Source organism: Martes martes (genome assembly GCF_963455335.1).
Source record: "Martes martes genome assembly, chromosome: 17".
Classification (NCBI taxonomy): Eukaryota; Metazoa; Chordata; class Mammalia; order Carnivora; family Mustelidae; genus Martes; species Martes martes.
The window spans coordinates 35,626,191-35,646,767 of NC_137905.1; the positions used below are offsets into that span (position 1 = coordinate 35,626,191).

Here is a 20,577-nt window from a genome sequence, read left to right on the forward strand (position 1 = left end):
TGAGAATCCGGACGCTCTCGAGGACCTGAGCGGTGCCGGTGGAAGCGCGCTTCGCGGTCCCGTGGAGCAGGCGCGAGAGGCCTGTGGCCGCGGCGGGCGCACGCCTTGCCCCGCCCCCTCTGCTCTCAGGCTCCGCCCGGGCTCGCGCGTACGCGCGCGCTCCCGTTCAAGCCTCTGTCTGGCTCGTGGGGACCGGCCGGTGGAGGCTGGGCAGCTGAGGTAGGAGGGGAGGAGCTGGAGGAGCCGGAGCTGCCGCCGCCACAGCTACAGCCACAGCCACAGCCACAGTAGCGCCGCCGCCGCCACAGCTACAGCCACAGCCACAGCCACAGTAGCGCCGCCGCCGCCGCTGGAGAAGAGCATGTCTGCAACTAGAGCCAAGAAAGTGAAGATGGCCACCAAATCGTGCCCCGAGTGCGACCAACAGGTGGGCGCCTGGGGCCGGCCCGGGGGCCGGCGGGGCGGGTGCGCGGGCCGGCGGCCGTTGTGCACGGCCGTTGGCTGTGGAGAGGCCGCCTCGCCGGGTGGTCTGGCCCTTGGGCTCGGTGTCCATGGTGGGAGGCCGGGCTGAGCCGAGCCGAAGGGATGCCAGGGGGACTCCCGGGGTCGCAGTGGCTGGTCCCCACTTGGAGGCGTTAGCCGGGCGACTGTGTGTGTCCTGCGGCCCGTGGAGGGAGGCGTGGGTTTGTCTGGAGCGGACCGGGCGCCCTGTCTGGAGCCTCCCAGAGTCGCCTGGCCGGCTCTGGGTGACAGCGGCGGGAGTGTGGGGGCCGTGGCTTAAGTGGACGAGCACGGCCCCTTCAGTCCCCTTCTGCCGCGACGAGAATGCCCAGTGTGCCCGACTCCCGAGTCCAGGCTCCAGGCTCCTGGCTCTGAAAGCCCCTTCTGCCATGCAGGGTTGCTTTGTTCTCATTAGATGCGTGCGGTGACAAAAAGGGCCGCAGCAGGGGCGCCTGGGTGGCTCAGTGGGCTAAAGCCTCTGCCTCCGCCTCAGATCATGATCCCTGCGTTCTGGGATCGAGCCCCTCTTCGGGCTCTCTGCTCCGAGGGAGCCTGCTTCCCCCTCTCTCTGCCTGCCTCTCTGCCTACTTGTGATCTCTCTGTCAAATAAATAAATAAAATCTTAAAAAAAAAGGGGGGGCCGCAGCGATAATGACATTTTCCTTTTAGATGTCAGTAAATTGGTGATCTTAATATGCCTTTTAATACTTTACATAACCCAAATAATCATTATTTTGTTCTAAATTTTTGATAGAACACCACTGAATACTAAGTCCCTGTTAAAGCCCTACTTTTCTAGGCACTCCCCTCTTAAAATAGTATGTATTTGTCTAACTTTTTAAAAAGATGAATTTGCCATTCCTACCTGTGTGTGGCTTCTTGAATATTTTTTTTTAAAAGATTTTTGTTTATTTATTTGACAGAGGGAGAGAGAGAGAGAGTTCACAAATGGAGAGGCCCGCAGAGAGAGAAGGGGGAAGCAGGCTCCGATCAGGGACTCGATCAGGGACTCGATCAGGGACTCGATGCGGGGCTCGATCCGAGGACCCTGAGATCCTGATCTGAGCTGAAGGCAGAGGCTTAACCCACTAAGCCACCCAGGCGCCCCAGCTTCTTGAATTTTTAGTATCTGTTTTATAAACTCAGTTCATAAGGTCATGCAATGGCTTTATGACCACCAGGGGTCTAGGGTTCAGCTAGCCATTCAGGCCTCCCCTGGACCCAGATGGAAACACTGCATGTAATCAGAACAGCATCAGAATTGTGGTCAGTAAGGATCCTCACAGCTTACCAGGGGCTTTCTCTGGCTCCTCAAATGACAGTTCAGGTGTGAAAACAAAATGGTCGGAGCGGTTGCAAGACTTACCGTAGCTTAGAAATTTCATGTTTCTTAGCCCACCAGTAAAGCCTTTGCTTCCAAGGTTTTGCTGGGAATGGTATGATTATATTTATTGTACTTAGGGAAACCCAAAACTTATTGCCTTCCAGTCCAGATGCCAATTACGTGCCATTTTTACTATAAGCAATATTGTCTAATAATATTATTTGATTAGGCTGCCAGGGTCGGAGTGCTAGGTTTAAGCAAAGGTCTTTTTTCTCAGTGAAGACTTTTGTCAACCCTTTACTAACATGTCATAATCCCATGAGAAAAAAATTTTTTTAAGGTTTTATTTATTTATTTGACAGAGACATAGTGAAAGAGGGACTACAAGTAGGGAGAGTAGGAGAGGGAGAAGCAGGCTTCCTGCTGAGCAGGGAGCTCCACGCCGGGCTCTATCCCAGGACCCTGGGATCATGACCTGAGCCAAAGGCAGACGTTTAATGACTGAACCACCCAGGCGCCCCCCATGAAATTTTTTTTTTTTTAAGATTTTATTTATTTGACAGACAGAGATCACAAGCAGGCAGAGAGAGAGGAGGAAGCAGGCTCCCTGCTGAGCAGAGAGCCGGATGTGGGCTTGATCCCAGAACCCTGGGATCATGATCCTGAGCTGCAGGCAGAGTCTTTAACCCACCGAGCCACCCAGGTGCCCCCAACCCCCGCCATGAAATTTTTTTAATGGTTTCCTTGGTCTATAAAGTTTGGTTATTCTTAACTAGGGAAAGTAGAGTTCATTTAAAAGTTCTTCAATTAAAACCATCTGTAAGACATCTTTTATGTCATAGTGCAGTGTCTATCTTTTCAAAATAATTGCCTCTTTTTACTTTCCCTCCTTTGGTAAGAGAAATTTACTGCCTCCTCTAAATATTTCACTTAGCAGTGTGTGTAGTTTTCATTGTACAGATTTTGAACATATTTTGTAAATTTTTCCCTATGAGTTCAATTCTTTGAATGCTTTTGTGAGTGGAATTGTTTTAAAATTTTCATTTTATCAATTTCATTATGTATAGAAATACAATTGATTTTTTTCATTGTGGTAAAAAGATAAAATTCACCATTTGAACCATGTTAAAGAGTCTACTTCAGTGGCATTAATGTATTTACAGTGTTGTACAACCATTACCACTATCGAATTCCAGAACATTTTTATCACTCTGAGGTGAGACCTTGTTTCCATTAAACAGTCATTCTCAATGCCACCCAGCCCCTAGCTACTAGCAACCACTAGTAGCTAGCCCCCAGCAACCACTAATTTGCTTTCTGTCAGCCTTCATAGACTTGAATGAAGTTCAGGCCTTGCCCTGAATTAGGTTTTGGCTTAAGGGAATGTTGTGGCTGGTTTGATTTTTTTTTTTTCCAAACCACCAAAATTTTCTGCATATCAACCATAAGGCTGTTTCACTTTCTTATCATTTGTGTGTTCACTGGAGTAGCACCATTTCCTTCAAGAAATTTTCCTTTTCATTTATAATTTGGCTGTTTGGCGTAAGAGGCCTAACTTTCGGCTTTGCTTGGCTTTTGACATGCCTTTTGTACTAAGCTTAATCATTTCTAGCTTTGGATTTAAGATGAGAAATGTGTGCCTTTTCCTTTAACTTGAATACTTAAAAGCCATCATAGGGTTATTAACTGGCCTAATTTCAATATTGCTGCTTCTTAGTACAGGGAGGCCTGAGGAGAAGGAGGTAAACGGAATGGCCAATTGGTAGAGTATTCAGAACACACTTTTATCGATTAAGTTTGCTGTCTTGTATAGGTGTGTTTCATGGCACTCCAAAATAATTAAAATAGTAACATCAAAGATCACTGATCACAGATCATTATAACCAAGATAATGATGAAGAAGTTTGAAATATTTCAAAATTACCATAACGTGACAAAAATACAAAGTGAGCAGATGTGGTGGAAAAATAGTGGTGATAGACTTCCTCCATGAAATGTTGCCATAAATCTTCAATATGTAAAACCCAGAGTATCTGTGAAGCACAATGAAGCAAAGTGCAAAAAAATAAGGTATGTCTGTAATAAAGTATTCCCTCTTTTTTTGTCTCTAGCAAAAGGCTTGTCAATTTTGTTCATCTTTTCAAAGAAACCAACTTTTGTTTTATTGATTTTCTTTATTATTTCTCTATTCTCTATTTTGTTTCTCTCTAATACTAATATTTCCCTCTTTATGTTGGCTTGGGTTTAGTTTGCTCTTCTTTTTCTAGTTCTTTAAGTTGTAAAGTTAGATTGTTGATTTGAGATCATCTTTTTTGTTTTTTTAAGATTTTATTTATTTATTTAACAGAGATCACAAGTAGGCAGAGACACAGGCAGAGAGAGAGAGGGAGGCAGGCTCCCCACTGAGCAGAGAGCCCGATGTGGGGCTTGATGCGGGGCTCGATCCCAGGGCCCTGGGATCATGACCCGGGCCGAAGGTAGAAGCTTTAACCCACTGAGCCACCCAGGAACCCCGAGATCTTCTTTCTTAATGTAAGCTTTTACAGCTCTATAATTTTCCTGCTTAACATTGCTTTCACTGTGTCCTATGAGTTTTGGTAGGTTATATTTTTGTTTTCAGTCATCTCTATGTATTTTCTATTTTTCCTTATGATTTATTTATTTATTTATTTTTAAAAGATTTTATTTAATTTGACAGACAGAGATCGCAGGTAGGCAGAGAGGCAGGCAGAGAGAGAGGAAGGGAAGCAGGCTCGCTGCTGAGCAGAGAGCCCGATGTGGGGCTCGATCCCAGGACCCTGGGATCATGACCTGAGCTGAGGGCAGAGGCTTTAACCCACTGAGCCACCCAGGCGCCCCTATGATTTATTTTTTTAATCCATTGGTTATTTCAGAGTATGTTGCTTAATTTCTAAAATTTTTCGAATTTTCTAGTTTTCCTTTCTGTTTGTTTCTAACTTTGTCATGTTGTGTTTGGAGAAGTTACTTTCATATCTATCTTAAAAAATGAACTTGGGGCACGTGGGTGGCATAGTAGGTTAAGCATCCAACTCTTGGTTTTGGCTCAGGTCGTGATCTCAGTGGTAATGGCTCAGGTGAGGTTGAGCCCCATGTCAGGCTCTTCGCTCAATGTCAGGCTCTGTGTTCAGCACAGAATCTGCTTAGGTTTCTCTCTCCTTCTCCCTCTTCCTCTGCCCCTTCCCCCATTCTCTCTCTCTCCAAGTAAATAATTCTTTAAAAAAAAAAAAAAGAACTTTAATTCTTACGTGTGCCATATACAAATAATATTTCAAGATGGATTTGTAGACCTACATGAAAAATTTTAAACTACGAAACTTCCAGAAAATACTAAAAAAATCTTTGTGAACTTAAGTTAGGCAATTGTTTGGTGTTACAACACCAAAAGCATGACCTGTAAAAGAAAAAAAAAATGGTAAATTGGACTTAATCAAAATGAAAACTTCTGTTCTTTGAAAATCACTGTTTAGAAAAAGAAAAGAAGACATGAACAAATAAGAACCTTTGCAAAGCATATATATGTACTAGAGGACTTGTATCCAGAATACATAAAGGGCTTTCAAAGGTTAATAATAAGAAAACAGCCCAATTAAAAAACAGGCATACATTTGAATAGATACTTCACCAGAGTAGACTTATAGGCAGCATATAAGCTTATAGAAAAATGCTCAACATCATTAGTTATTAGGGATATGTGTATTACCATAGTGAGACCCTACAGGAATAACTAAAAAAGAACATACCAAATATTGATGAGGATGTGGAGGAACTGGACATCTCACACACTGCTGGTGGGAATATAAAATGGTACAACCTCTTTGGGAAATAGTTGATCAGTTTTCTTTCTGTCTTTCTTTCTTTTTTTTTTTTTAGAAATTTTATTTATTTGACAGAGAGAGAGCACAAGCAGAGGGAGAGGGAGAAGCAGGCTCCGTGCTGAGCAGAGAGCCCCATCATGTGAGGCTTGATCCCAGAGTCCTGGGATCATGACCAGAGTCCTGGGATCATGACCTGAGCTGGAGGCAGACGCTTAACTGCTGAGCCACCCAGGCACCCCAGTTTGGCAGTTTGCTTAAAAAGTTAGAACTATCATATGATCCAACCATTTCCACTTTTAGCTATTTATTCAAGAGAAAAGAATGTGTGTGTGTGTGTGTATACACACACGTGTGTGTAATATATATACATATACACAAAGACTTTTGCATGGAAGTTCATAGTAGCTTTATTTGTAATAGCTAAAAACTGAAAACAGTCAACATGTACGGATAAACTGTGGTACATCTTCATATGGAATAGTATTCAGCAATAAAAGGAAAGAACTTGTTATATGCAAAAACATGGACAAATCTCAAAGTAATTATGCTAAGGGAAGCTAAACAAAGAAAGAGCATGTACTTAAGATTCCATTTACATAAAACTCTAGAAAATTCAAACTGATCTATAGTGCCGGCTGATCCGTAGTTGCTTGGGGATATTGAGGGGGATGCTAAGGAGAGGTAGATTACAAAGGCATATGAGGAAACTTAGGGATGATGGATATATTGACTGTCTTGATGGTGTTGGTTTCATGGGCATATACAATTGTCAAAACATGTCAAATTATACGTTTTAAATATGTATAGTTTATTGTATGTTTATTATAACAATAAAGCTGTCAAATGATAATCATTTTTTCACTTAAAACTATATGAAGATCACAGACTACTTCAGGTAGTAAAGACCTTAGAAAAGAAAACAGAAACCTGCAGGGCTTATGAGATTTGTTCAGGGTCTTTCCTCTGCTGGAGACTAGGAGAACCTATGTCTGGCCCCTATGGTATAGTTTTCCATGTTCCTTTCCCTCAAACTGGCTATTGTAAATGATCCCTTGCCAGGAATTAGTACTGGCCCTCTTCTTCTCTCATGTTCAAACTATTGAAGGCAGGTTTTTTTTTTTTTTGTATTTTCTAGAAGTTTAATAGTTTAAAATATTTCATGTAGGTCTGTAGTCCATATTTGTATGTGGCATAAGGTGAGAATCAAAGTTAATTTTTTTTTGTTTTATTTATTTATTTGACACAGAGAGACACAATGAGAGGGAACACAGACAGGGGGAGTGGGAGAGGGAGAAGCAGGCTTCCCACCTAGCAGGGAGCCTGATGCAGGGCTTGATCCCAGGACGCTGGGATCACGACTTGAGCTGATGCCCAATGACTGAGCCACCCAGGCGCCTCCAAAGTTAATTTTTTAAGACTGATACCATTTTTTTAAAAATATTTTATTTATTTATTTGACAGACAGATCACAGGTAGGCAGAGAGGCAGGCAGAGAGAGAGAAGGGAGGACGCAGGCTCCCCGCTGAGCAGAGAGCCCGATGCGGGGCTCGATCCCAGGACCCTGGGATCATGACCTGAGCCGAAGGCAGAGGCTTTAACCCACTGAGCCACCCAGGCGCCCCTAGACTGATACCATTTAAAGTATCTTCTCCAACCACAGCAGAATAAAGTTAGAAATCAACAACAAAGGAAAACTAGAAAATTCAAAAAATTTGTAGAAATTAAACAACATACTCTGAAAAACTGGTGGATGAGAAAAGAAATCACAAGTTTTCAATTCTATTTTATCATTAGTAATCAATTTGTGTCTACTTCTTGTTTCTTCCTCCCTTTAAAATGTCTGTCAAATATACTCTTTGTGGTTTTTTTTTTTTTTTTTTTGAAATACATTCCCCTGCCAGCATTGCAGTACAGGTCAACAGCCTCTCATCCTAGATTAATGTAATAATTTCCTAGTCACTTTTTCCATGTTGTAACTAATCCATGTTATAACAATTCTGAGACTGACATTTTAGCAAATAGGTTTTTTTTTTAATTACCTTTTTAAAAGGTTAATATACAATGTATTATTAGCCCCAGAGGTACAGCTTTGTGAATTGTCAGGCTTACATACTTCCCAGCACTCACCATAGCACATACTGTCCCCAGGGTCCATAACCCAACCACCCTCTCCCTCCCCTCCTCCCCCTGGGCAAACCTGAGTTTGTTTTGTGAGATTAAGAGTCTCTTAGAGTTTGTCTCCCTCCTGATCCCATCTTGTTTCATTTATTCTTTTCTATCCCCCAAGCCCTCCACTTTGCCTCTCAAAATCCTCATATCAGGGAGATCATATGATAATTGTCTTTCTCTGATTGACTTATTTCACTCAGCATAATACCCTCTAGTTCCATCCACGTTGTTGCAAATAGCAAGATTTCATTTCTTTTGATGGCTGCATAGTATTCCATCGTATATATATACCACTTCTTCTTTATCCATTCATCTGTTGATGGACATCTAGGTTCTTTCCATAGTTTGGCTATTGTGGACATTGCGGCTATAAACATTCAGGTGCATGTGCCCCTTTGGATCACTACATTCGTATCTTTAGGGTAAATACCTAGTAGCATGATTGTTAGATCGTAGGGTAGCTCTATTTTCAACTTTTCGAGGCACCTCCATGCTGTTGTCCAGAGTGGTTGCACCAGCTTGCATTCCCACCAACAGTGTAGGAGGGTTCCCCTTTCTCCTCATCCTTGCCAGCATTTGTCATTTCCTGACTTGTTAATTTTAGCCATTCTGACTGGTGTTTAGATGGTATCTCATATGCCGAGTGATGTGGAGCACGTTTTCATGTGTCTGTTGGCCATCTGGATGTCTTCTTTGCAGAAATGTCTGTTCATGTCTTCTGCCCATTTCTTGATTGGGTTATTTGTTCTTTGGGTGTTGAGTTTGATAAGTACTTTAGAGATTTTGGATATTAGCCCTTTATCTGATATGTCGTTTGCAAATATCTTCTCCCATTCTGTCCGTTGTCTTTTGGTTTTGTTGACTGTCTCCTTTGCTGTGCAAAAGCTTTTGATCTTATGAAATCCCAATAGTTCATTTTTGCCCTTTTTCCCCTTGCCTTTGGCAACGTTTCTAGGAAGAAGTTGCTGAGGCTGAGGTCGAAGAGGTTGCTGCCTGTGTTCTCCTCAAGGATTTTGATGGATTCCTTTCTCACATTGAGGTCTTTCATCCATTTGGAGTCTATTTTTGTGTGTGGTGTAAGGAAATGGTCCAGTTTCATTTTTCTGCACATGGCTGTCCAATTTTTCCAACACCATTTGTTAAAGAGACTTTTTTCCATTGGACATTCTTTCCTGCTTTGTCAAAGATTAGTTAACCATAGAGTTGAGGGTCTATTTCTGGGCTCTCTATTCTGTTCCATTGATCTATATGTCTGTTTTTGTGCCAGTACCATACTGTCTTGATGATGACAGCTTTGTAATAGAGCTTGAAGTCTGGAATTGTGATGCCACCGACTTTGGCTTTCTTTTTCAACATTCCTCTGGCTATTCGAGGTCTTTTCTGGTTCCATATACATTTTAGGATTATTTGTTCCATTTCTTTGGAAAAAAAGGGTGGGATTTTGATAGGGATTGCATTAAACGTGTAGATTGCTTTAGGTAGCATAGACATTTTCACAATATTTGTTCTTCCAATCCAGGAGCATGGAACATTTTTCCATTTCTTTGTGTGTTCCCCAATTTCTTTCATGAGTACTTTATAGTTTTCTGAGTATAGATTCTTAGCCTCTTTGGTTAGGTTTATTCCTAGGTATCCTATGGTTTTGGGTGCAGTTGTAAATGGGATTGGCTCCTTAATTTCTCTTTCTTCTGTCTTGTTGTGCAGCTGAAATGCAACTGATTTCTGTGCATTGATTTTATATCCTGACACTTTACTGAATTTCTGTACAAGTTCTAGCAGTTTTGGAGTGGAGTCTTTTGGGTTTTCCACATAAAGTATTATATCATCTGCAAAGAGTGATAGTTTGACTTTTTCTTTGCTGATTTGGATACCTTTAGTCTCTTTTTGTTGTCTGATTGCTGAGGCTAGGACTTCTAGTACTATGTTGAATAGCAGTGGTGATAATGGACATCCCTGCCGTGTTCCTGACTTTAGCGGAAAAGCTCTCAGTTTTTCTCCATTGAGAATGATATTTGCGTGGGTTTTTCATAGATGGCTTTGATGATATTGAGGTATGTATCCTCTATCCCTACACTTTGAAGAGTTTTGATCAGGAGGGGATGCTGTACTTTGTCAAATGCTTTTTCAGCATCTATTGAGAGTATCATATGGTTCTTGTTCTTTCTTTTTTAATGTATTGTATCACATTGCTTGATTTGCAGATGTTGAACCAACCTTGCAGCCCTGGAATAAATCCCAGTTGGTTATGGTGAATAATCCTTTTATGGACTGTTGGATCCTATTGGCTAGTATTTTGGTGAGAATTTTTTATATCGGTGTTCATCAAGAATATTGGTTTGTAATTCTCCTTTTTGATGGGGTCTGTCTGGTTTTGGGATCAAGGTAATGCTGGCCTCATAAAATGAGTTTGGAAGTTTTTCTTCCATTTCTATTTTTTGGAACAGTTTCAGGAGAATAGGAATTAATTCTTCTTTAAATGTTTGGTATATTTCCCCTGGGAAGCTGTCTGGCCCTGGGCTCTTGTTTTTTGGGAGATTTTTAATGACAGCTTCCATCTCCTTACTGGTTATGGTTCTGTTCAGGTTTTCTATTTCTTCCTGGTTCAGTTGTGGTAGTTTATATGTCTCTAAGAATGCATACATTTCTTCCAGATTGTCAAATTTGCTGGTGTATAGTTGCTCATAATCATATCTTATAATTGTATTTCTTTGGTGTTGGTTGTGATCTCTCCTCTTTCATTCATGATTTTATTTATTTGGGTCTTTTTTCTTTTTGATAAGTCTGGCCAGGCATTTATCAATCTTATTAATTCTTTCAAAGAGCCAGCTCCTAGTTTCTTGGTATGTTCGACTGTTTTTTTGGTTTCAATTTCTTTGATTTCTGCTCTGATCTTTATGATTTCTCTTCTCCTGCTGGGTTTAGGCTTTCTTTGCTGTTCTTTCTCCAGCTCCTTTAGGTGTAGGGTTAGGTTGTATATTTGAGACCCTTCTTGCTTCTGTTCTTTTTTTTTTTTTAATATTTTATTTATTTGATAGACAGAGATCACAAGTAGGCAGAAAGACAGTTAGAGAGAGAGAGAGAGGAAGGGAAGCAGGCTCCCCGCCGAGCAGAGAGCCCGAGGGGGGGCTCGATCCCAGGACCCTGGGATCATGACCTGAGCTGCAGGCAGAGGCTTTAACCCACTGAGCCTCCCAGGTGCCCCGAGACCCTTCTTGTTTCTTGAGAAAGGTTTGTATCGCTATATATTTTCCTCTCAGGACTGCTTTTGCTGTGTCCCACAGATTTTGAACAGTTGTGTTTCCATTATCATTTGTTTCCATGAATTTTTCCAATTCTTCTTTAATTTCCTGGTTGACCCATTTGGTTTTTAGTAAGATGCTCTTTAGCCTCCATGTATCTGGGTTCTTTCCAACTTTCTTCTTGTGACTGAGTTCTATCTTCAGAGCATTGTGGTCTGAAAATATGCAGGGAATGATCCCAATCTTTTGGTACTGGTTGAGACCTGATTTGTGACCCAGGATGTGATCTATTCTGGGGAATGTTCCATGTGCACTAAAGAATGTGTATTCTGTTGTTTTGGGATGGAATGTTCTGAGTATATCTGTGATGTCCATCTGGTCCAGAGTATCATTTAAAGTCTTTATTTCCTTGTTGATCTTTTGCTTGGATGATCTGTCCATTTCAGTGAGGGGAGTGATAAAGTCCCCTACTATTATTGTATTATTGTTGATGTGTTTTTTTTTTTGTTGTTGTTGTTGTTATTAATTGGTTTATATAGTTGGCTGCTCCCACGTTAGGGGCATAGATATTTAAAATTGTTAGATCTTCTTGTTGGATAGACCCTTTAAGTATGATATAGTATCCTTCCTCATCTCTTACTATAGTCTTTGGCTTAAAATCTAATTTGTCTGATATAAGGATTGCCACCCCAGCTTTCTTCTTATGTCCATTAGCATGGTAAATTGTTTTCCACCCCCTCACTTTAAATCTGGAGGTATCTTTGGGTCTAAAAGGAGTTTCTTGTAGAGAGCATATTGATGGGTTTTGGTTTTTTATCGATTCTGATACCCTGTGTCTTTTGATTGGGGCATTTAGCCCATTAACATTCAGGGTAACTATTGAGAGATATGAATTTAGTGCCATTGTATTTTCTGTAAGGTGACTGTTACTGTATATTGTCTCTGTTCCTTTCTGGCCTACTACTTTTAGACTCTCTTTCCTTAGAGGACCCATTTCAATATTTCCTGTAGGGCTGGTTTGGTGTTTACAAATTCTTTCAGTTTTTGTTTGTCCTGGAAGTTTTTATCTCTCCTTCTATTTTCAATGATAGTCTAGCTGGATATACTATTCTTGGCTGCATGTTTTTCCTCATTTAGTGCTCTGAATATATCATGCCAGTTCTTTCTGGCCTGCCAGGTCTCTGTGGATAAGTCTGCTGTCAATCTAATATTTTTACCATTGTATGTTACAGACTTCTTGTCCTGGCTGCTTTCAGGATTTTCCTTGTCACTAAGACTTGTAAGTTTTACTATTAGATAACGGGATGTGGACCTATTACAGATTTTGACGGGGGTTCTCTGTGCCTCCTGGATTTTGACGCTTGTTTCCTTTGCCATATTAGGGAAATTCTCTAGAATAATTCTCTCCAATATATCTTCTGCCCCCCTGTCTCTCTCTTCTTCTTCTGGAATCCCAATTATTCTAATATTGTTTTGTCTTATGGTATCACTTATCTTCTGAATTCTCCCTTCATGATCCAGTAGTTGTTAGTCTCTCTTTTGTTCAGCTTCTTTATTCTCTGTCATTTGGTCTTCTATATCACTAATTCTCTCTTCTGCCTCATTTATCCTAGCGGTAAGAGCCTCCATTTTTTTTAAAAAAAGATTTTATTTATTTATTTGATACACAGAGATCACAAGTAGGCAGAGAGGCAGGCAGAGAGAGGGGGGAAGAAGGCTCCCTGCTGAGCAGAGAGCCTGATACAGGACCCAGTCCCAGGACCTTGAGATCATGACCTGAGCCGAAGGCAGAGGCTTAACCCACTGCCACCCAGGCACCCAAGAGTCTCCATTTTTTATTGCACCTCATTAATAGCTTTTTCGATTTCAGCTTGGTTAGATTTTAGTTCTTTTATTTCTCCAGAAAGGGTTTTTATTTCTCCAGACAGGGTTTCTCTAATATCTTCCATGTCTTTTTCGAGCCCAGCTAGCACCTTGAGATTTGTCATTCTGAACTCTAGATCTGACGTATTACCAATGTCCATATTGATCAGGTCCCTAGCTTTTGGTACTGCCTCTTGTTCTTTTTTTTTTGGTGAGTTTTTCTGCCTTGTCATTTTATGCAGATAAGAATATATGAACGAGAGAATAAAATACTAAAAGGGTGCTAAAGACCGCAGAAAAAATGTATGCTAACCAAGTCAGAAGAGACCCCAATCAGGGGGAGAAGAAAGGGGGTGAAAAGAAGTTTAAGAAAAATTAAAACAAAATATATTAGACTGGTGAATAGAACAGAGCCACCCACTTGATTTTGGGTGTATTTTGGTCTCTTAGAAGAAACTACCTCCCAAAATTTTAAAGAAAGAAAAACTTATATATATACAAAAATAAGGATAAACATGATGAAGGGATGGAATATGACTGTAAAGATGAAAATTAAAAAAAATTCTAATAAAGGTATTGATAAGTTGGTTAGAAAAAGAAAGAAAAAGAAAGTGGAGAGAATTTGCTCAGGCTGGAAATGAGAACAAAGTCCTGTGCTAGATTTAGGGTATATTTTGATCTATTAGAAGAGTTTGTATCCCAAAAATTTTTTAGAAGAAAAATCCCTATATGTATACAAAAAATTAAGTTAGATACGATGAAGGATAAAATGACTATCATAATGAAGGTTTAAAAAGGTTTTTTATAAGAAAGGTATTGTTACAATAAACTAGTTAAAAAACGTTAAAAGAGGAAAGAGGAAAAGTTAAAAAAATTAGAATAAGAAAAAAATAAAATTAAAAAAATTTAACTTTGCAAGACTAAAGAATCATGGGTACAAAGTTATGAATTCCATGCTTTGCTTCCCCCTCCTCTGGAATTTTGCTCTTCTTGATCAGTGAGCTTGGTCTTAGCTGGATGTTCTTGCTGATCTTCTGGGCAGGGCCTATTGTAGTGATTCTCAAATGTCTTTGCCTGAGGCGGAATTGTGCCCTTACCAGGGGCCGGGCTAAGGACTAAGTAATCTGCCTAGGTTTGCTCTGGGGAGCTTTTGTTACCTGAACGCTTTCTCTAGACCTCTGGAGCACAGGAATGAAAATAGTGGCCTCCCAATCTCTGGCCTGGAGGAGCTGAGAGCTTGGGTCCCTACTCCTCAGTGTGCCCTTGGAGAAAAGCGTTCAGTCACTCCCATCTCCCTGGTCTCCGGCGGACTCTGAGCTCACCCGCCTGTGATCGAGCGCCTCCGTCTCTGGCACACAGGTCCATTTGGAGTCTCCAAACTCAGCAGATTCCTGCCTTTAGAGAAGGAAAGCAGGTCTCCCCAAATCTGCCACTTGTGGGGTCCCTGCTTGAAGAGCAGTGGTCTGATTGTGCCACGGATCACAGTTTAAGGTAACCCCAAGCTGAGAGCTCACTCCTCGGCTCCGTCTCTGTAGCTGGCTTCCCTGCTCTAATACCTGCGAGCTCTGCTACACTCAGACACCCCTGATACTTCTGTGACCCCGTGGGACCTGAGACCACACTGTCCCCGCATGGGCTCCACCCCCACTTGACCTCTGGAGCAATGTCCTTCAGTGGAGCAGACTTCTAAAAGTTTGGATTTTTTGCTTTGTTGCTCTGCTGCTTGCTGGGAGCTGGCCTCTCCCCCTACAGTCTAACTTTCCCTCGCTTCAGATTCACTTCTCTGCATGTCCTACCTTTCAGAAAGTGGTCAATTTTCTGTTTCTAGAATTGCTGCTCTTCTCTTTGATCTCCTGTTGGGTTTGTGGGTGTTTAGAATGGTTTGATAACTATGTAGCTGAACTGCTAACTGATGTCATCTTGGTCTGCTACTCCTCCACCACCTTGACTCCTACCCCAGCCAGCAAATAGTTTTTTTTTTCCTTTACATTCTTCCTGTGGCCACTCACATTAGTTGTTATTAAACATTTACCATATGCTTGGAACTATAAAGGATTAGGAGAATGGGATGGGTATGATTTCCTATCTTGAATAATTTTTATGAAGAGGTGGAGTTTTAATAAAAGTGTGATCTCTACCTTCAAGTAAGTTATTGCTTAGTTGAAAAGACACATAAATACTTCAGAAGTGTAATAAATAGTAAAGTAGTAATATTTTTTTTCCCTTTTTTTTCCCCTCTAGGTTCCTGTTGCATGTAAATCTTGTCCCTGTGGTTATGTATTTATTAATAGGAAACTTCTAAAAGTAAAACACTCAGAGAAATCATCACCTTTTACAGGTAAAGGAGAGAGTTTACCACCTTTCTGTTTTTTATGGTTTCCATTATATAAAGTTAAAATTAATTTTTGTGAGTTAAATTTTTTTTTTCTGGTGGAATTATAATACTAAAATCTATTGAAGAATACTTTTGTCTTTTTATTAATTATTTTTATTAACATCTAATGTATTATTTGCTCCAGGGTTACAGGTTTGTGAATCATCAGGCTTATAAACTCAGTACCTTTGGTTTTTATTAGATACAATAAGTCATTTACATTGATTTATTCTTCATCCAATTTATATGTTAACTCCTTTCCTGATAAATTTTATAACAAATTTTAATGAGAAATTTTAATTAGAAAATGTTAATTGGAAGAAAGGAAACCTTGATTTTAGTATCATAATTTTTTAATTAGGAGGTTTTTTTTTTGATTCGCTGATTTAGACTATCTAAAAATTGCCCACTTCAATTTTGTTTGAGTTTCTAGCTTTCTCTTTAATGTTGAGAAGTCTAGACTTATGCCCTAAGTGTATTCAAAGGTGAGTTTTGTTACTGCTTTTTTATTCCTATGATAAAATCACATGTTGTATCAGTAGTGAGCCCATGATGATAGTAGATATTGCAAACAACTGTTGAGTGCCTAACATATTCCAGGTACTATATATCTTGGGCATACAGCAATAAATCTACTTCTAAGACAGGTTTAGTACTGTTTTAGCGGTTGAAGATATTTGTATAGGAATATACATATGGGATATACAGGGAGAATATCAGCTAGTAATAAGTGCTGGGTAGGAAATTAAAATAGGGTACTGTCCTATAGGTTAACTAGAAGGTTACTTTTTTTTTTTTTTTTTTTAAGATTTTATTTATTTATTTGACAGACAGAGAACACAAGCAGGCAGAGAGGCAGGCAGAGAGAGAGAGGAGGAAGCAGGCTTCCTGCTGAGCAGAGAGCCCGATATGGGGCTCGATCCCAGGACCCTGGGATCATGACCTGAGCCGAAGGCAGAGGCTTTAACCCACTGAGCCACCCAGGTGCCCCTAGAAGGTTACTTTTGATTGAGTGGTCCAGGGAATGCATCTCTGAGGAGGAGATATTTTATAAGGTCTGAATAGATGAAGGGGCTAGACCTATAAAAACCAGAGAAAGTAGATTCTAGGCAGAGGAAAAAACAAAGGCAGAAGTTCTAAGTCCTGGATTTATTCCAGGAATGCAGGATTGGTACAATATAAGGAAACCTATTAGTATCATATACCATGTTAATAAATATAAAGAAAAAACAATAAGATTATATCTGTAGATTCTGAGAAAACCTTTGGCAAAATTAAGTACCCATTCATGATAGAGACACTTAAGAGAATAGGATTTGAAGAGTACTTACTTAACTTGATGAAGTATATATTTTAGCATTAAAGGTACTATCTTATTTAAATGGGGAAACTCTATAGGCATTTCCATTTCAGTTTCATATCAGGAATAAGGCAAACATTGTCACTATCTTCACTACTATTCTGCATTATGTTAGAGGTAATGTAGCCAAGACAATTAGATAAGAGAAATCAAGAAGAAGCATAGAAGTGGTAAACAAGTAGAACAATATCTATTTGCAGATCATAGTATAGCTGGACTCCAGGAAATCAATAATAAAAGTAACTCAATACAGTGAAAGAATTGAGTGAAGGATCAGGATTTAAAATTAACATAAAAAAATCAGCTTTCATATATAGAAATAGCTTATACCGAACGTAATGTTAGAGAAAAGCCCATTTACAATAGCAACATGGAGAGTTAAATCTTTAGGAATAAATTTAGTAAGAATGGCCTAAAACTTATACTAGGAAAATTTTAAACACTCCTAAAAGACACTGAAACAGATTTAAGCAAATGGTAAAACATCCCTTGTTCTTGAATAGGATGATTCAACATCATAAAGATGTTAATCTTCCCAAGTTAATTTATGAAATCAATGCAATTTTATTCTTTAAAATTTATTTATTTATTTTTAAAGATTTTATTTATTTTTTTGACAGAGACAGGGACTGTGAGAGAGGGAATACAAGCAAGGGGAGTGGGAGAGGGAGAAGCAGGCTTCTGGCTGAGCAGGGAGCCCATTGTGGGGCTTGATGTAGGGCTAGATCCCAGGACCCTGGGATCATGACCTGAGCTGAAGGCAGATGCTTAACAACTGAGCCACCCAGGCGCCCCAATGCAATTTTAATAAAAATCCTAACAAGTTGTTTTATTGAGTTAGACAAGCTGATTTTAAGGTTCATATGGAAAATAAACATGCAAAAATAGCGGCAAAAATTGTCAATTGACTTTTAGTAAAGATCTGAGGAAATAAAATGGGAAAGAATAGTTTTTTCAACAAATGGTATTGAGATACCATGCTGGATATGCAAAAGAATGAAGTTGGCACCCTATCTCATGCCATACATAAAAATTAATTCAAAATATGGGACGCCTGGGTGGCGCAGTTGGTTAAGCATCCAACTCTTGATTTTAGGTCAGATCATGATCTCTGGGTTGTGGGATCGAGCCCTGCATTGGACTCAACATGGAGTCTGCTTCTCCCTCTCACTCTGCTGTGTACTCTCTCTCTCACTTTGTATCTCTAAAATAAACTTAAAAAAAAACTTAAAAAAATTAATCAAAATATATTATAAACCTAAATGTAAGAGCTAACAAAACTAAAACTCCTAGAGGAAAGCATAACAGTAAATCTTAGTGACTTTGGGTTAGGCGGTGTTTCTTAAATATGAGATATAAAGCTCAAATGACATAAATAAGTAAATAAATAGGGCTATTTCAAAATTTAAAACTTTTTTTTTGCTGCAGATGATATCAAGACAACTCGTAGAATGGGAAAAACTATTTTTAAATCACATATCTGATAAGGGACTTGTATCCCTAATATATACTCTTTTTAAAAAAAAAAGATTTTATTTATTTGATACAGAGAAAGATCACAAGTAGGCAGAGAGGGAGAGGGAAGCAAGCTCCCTGCCGAGCAGAGAACCCAATGCAGGGCTCGATCCCAGGACTCTGAGACCATGACCTGAGCAGAAGGCAGAGGCTTAACCTTCTGAGCCACCCAGGCGCCCCCCCTAATATATACCCTTACTCCTCAATAATAAAAAGAGAAATAACCCAATTTAAAAAAAGGGCAGAGGATTTGAAGGAATTTGTCCAAAGAAGATATACAAAGGACCAGTAACTACACCAAAAGATGTTCAACATTATTAGTCATTAGGGAAGTGCAAATCAAAATCATGAGATACTAGTTCACACCACTAAGATGCAATAATAAGAGGAAATAACAAGTATTGATGAAGAAGTAGAGAAGTTGAAGCCCTCATATGCTGCTTTTAGGAATGCAAAATGGTGCAGATACTTTGAAAACAATCCTCAAGTGATTTAATCCTCAAATGATTTAATCCTCAAATGATTAAATATAGAGTTATGATCCACAATTCCACTCTTAGGTTTAAACTCAAGAGAGTTGAAAACAGAAGTGGGCACAAAAACTTATACATGAATGTTATTAGCAGCATTATTCATAATAGCTAAAAAGTAGAAACAGTCCTGATATCCATCAACTGATGAAAAACAAATGTATATACATACGATGGAATAATATCTGACAGTAAAAAGAAAGGAAGTATTGTTATATGCTACAACATGAAGGACTCAAAAATGCTTTGTGCAAGAAGCCAGTCACAAAAGATCACGTACTTTTATGACTCCAATTGTAGAAAATGTCCACGTAGGCAAATTTATAGATAGTAAATAGATTAATGGTTTAGGGCTGGGAAAGAGATGGGGGAGAATGGGAAACAATCGTTAGTTGGTACAGAGTTTCTTTTGGAGGTGGAAAAATGTCCTAAAATTGGATTCACAATCCTGTGAGTGTATTAAAAACCACTGAATTGTGGGGCACCTGGGTGGTTTAGTGGGTTAAAGCCTCTGCCTTTGGCTCAGGTCATGATCCCAGGGTCCTGGGATCGAGCCCTGCATTGGGTTCTCTGCTCGGCAGGGAGCCTGTTTCCCTTCCTCTCTCTGCCTGCCTCCCTGCCTACTTACGATCTCAGTCTGTCAAATAAATAAATAAAATCTTTAAAAAAAAAACCAAACCGCTGAATTGTACATCTCAAATGGGTAAATTGTATGGGATGTGAATTATATCTCAATAAAACTGATTATATTTTATTTATTTATTTTTGAAGATTTATTTACTTTAGAGAGAGAGAAAGAGCATGAGAAGGAGGGGCAAAGGGAGAGGGAGAGACAATCTCAAGCACACTCCACGCTGAGCACAGAGCCCAACTTGGGGCTTAATCTCAGGACCCTGAGATTATGACCTGAGCCAAAATCAAGAGTTGGTTGCTTAACCAACTGTGTCACCTTGGGCGTCCCAATAAAACGGATTTTAGAAATAACCAGGAAAATACTAAAAAAGAAAAACTATGAGGGTTGGATAGCAGTACTAATCATTAAAATATATTATAAAGCCTTGGGGTACCTGGCTGGTTCAGTTGGTAGAGCATGCAACTCTTGATTTCAGCATTGTGAGTTCAAGCCCCACATGGTATGTGGAACCTGCTTAATTACAATAATTAAAAAAATATATATATATGGTAGAGCCTCTGTAATTAAAACATTGTTGTGGGATTGACAGGGACAAATAGACCAGTGGAGAAGAATAAAAAGTGCAGAATTAGACCCAAATTCATATGAAAAATTAGTATATGACAAAGGCGGTATTTCAGACTACTAGGGTAAAGTTGAACTTCTTCTTTTTTTTAATTGTGGTAAAATATATATAACGTATTTATCATTTTAACCATTTGTAAGTGTACAATTCAGTGGCATTAAAAACATTCACAATACTATGTCTCTATCACTGTTGTTTTACTTCAAACTTTATCATCCCCAACATAAACCCTGTACCCATTAAACAATCTCTTCCTCCACACCTCTACCCTACCCCCACACACCTCCCTCCAATCCCTGGCAATCTCTCCTTCGTATCTCTGTAAATGTGCCTATTCTAGGCACCTCATATATAAGTGGAATCATACAATATTTGTCCTTCTATGTCTGGCTTATTTTATTAATTATAATGTTTTCAAGGTCTACCCATATTGTAGCATATATATATTTATTTATTTATTACTATTATTTTTTAAAGATTTTATTTATTTATTTGACAGAGATCACAAGCAGGCAGAGAGGCAGGCAGAGAGAGAGGAGGAAGCAGGCTTCTGGCTGAGCAGAGCGCCCAATGCGGGGCTCGATCCCAGCACCCTGGGATCATGACC

General features: G+C 39.7%; 1 protein-coding gene across 3 annotated transcripts in view; it reads left to right on the plus strand.

Moving 5' to 3' along the window:
- The first annotated feature begins 201 nt into the window (after positions 1-201).
- LOC308357837 (histone-lysine N-methyltransferase SETMAR-like) overlaps positions 202-20,577 on the plus strand; it is a 30,462-nt gene continuing 10,086 nt past the window's right edge. Inside the window, exons 1-3 of one of the 3 annotated variants that reach the window (XM_080827682.1) lie at positions 291-427; positions 10,032-10,126; positions 15,174-15,270. In XM_080827682.1, coding sequence (XP_080683808.1) covers positions 10,076-10,126; positions 15,174-15,270 — 148 coding nt within the window. In that variant the 5' untranslated portion in view covers positions 291-427; positions 10,032-10,075. Of the gene's footprint in view, positions 428-10,031; positions 10,127-15,173; positions 15,271-20,577 lie in introns of all 3 variants that reach the window. The other 2 variants (XM_080827683.1, XM_080827684.1) reach the window with 2 other exon arrangements.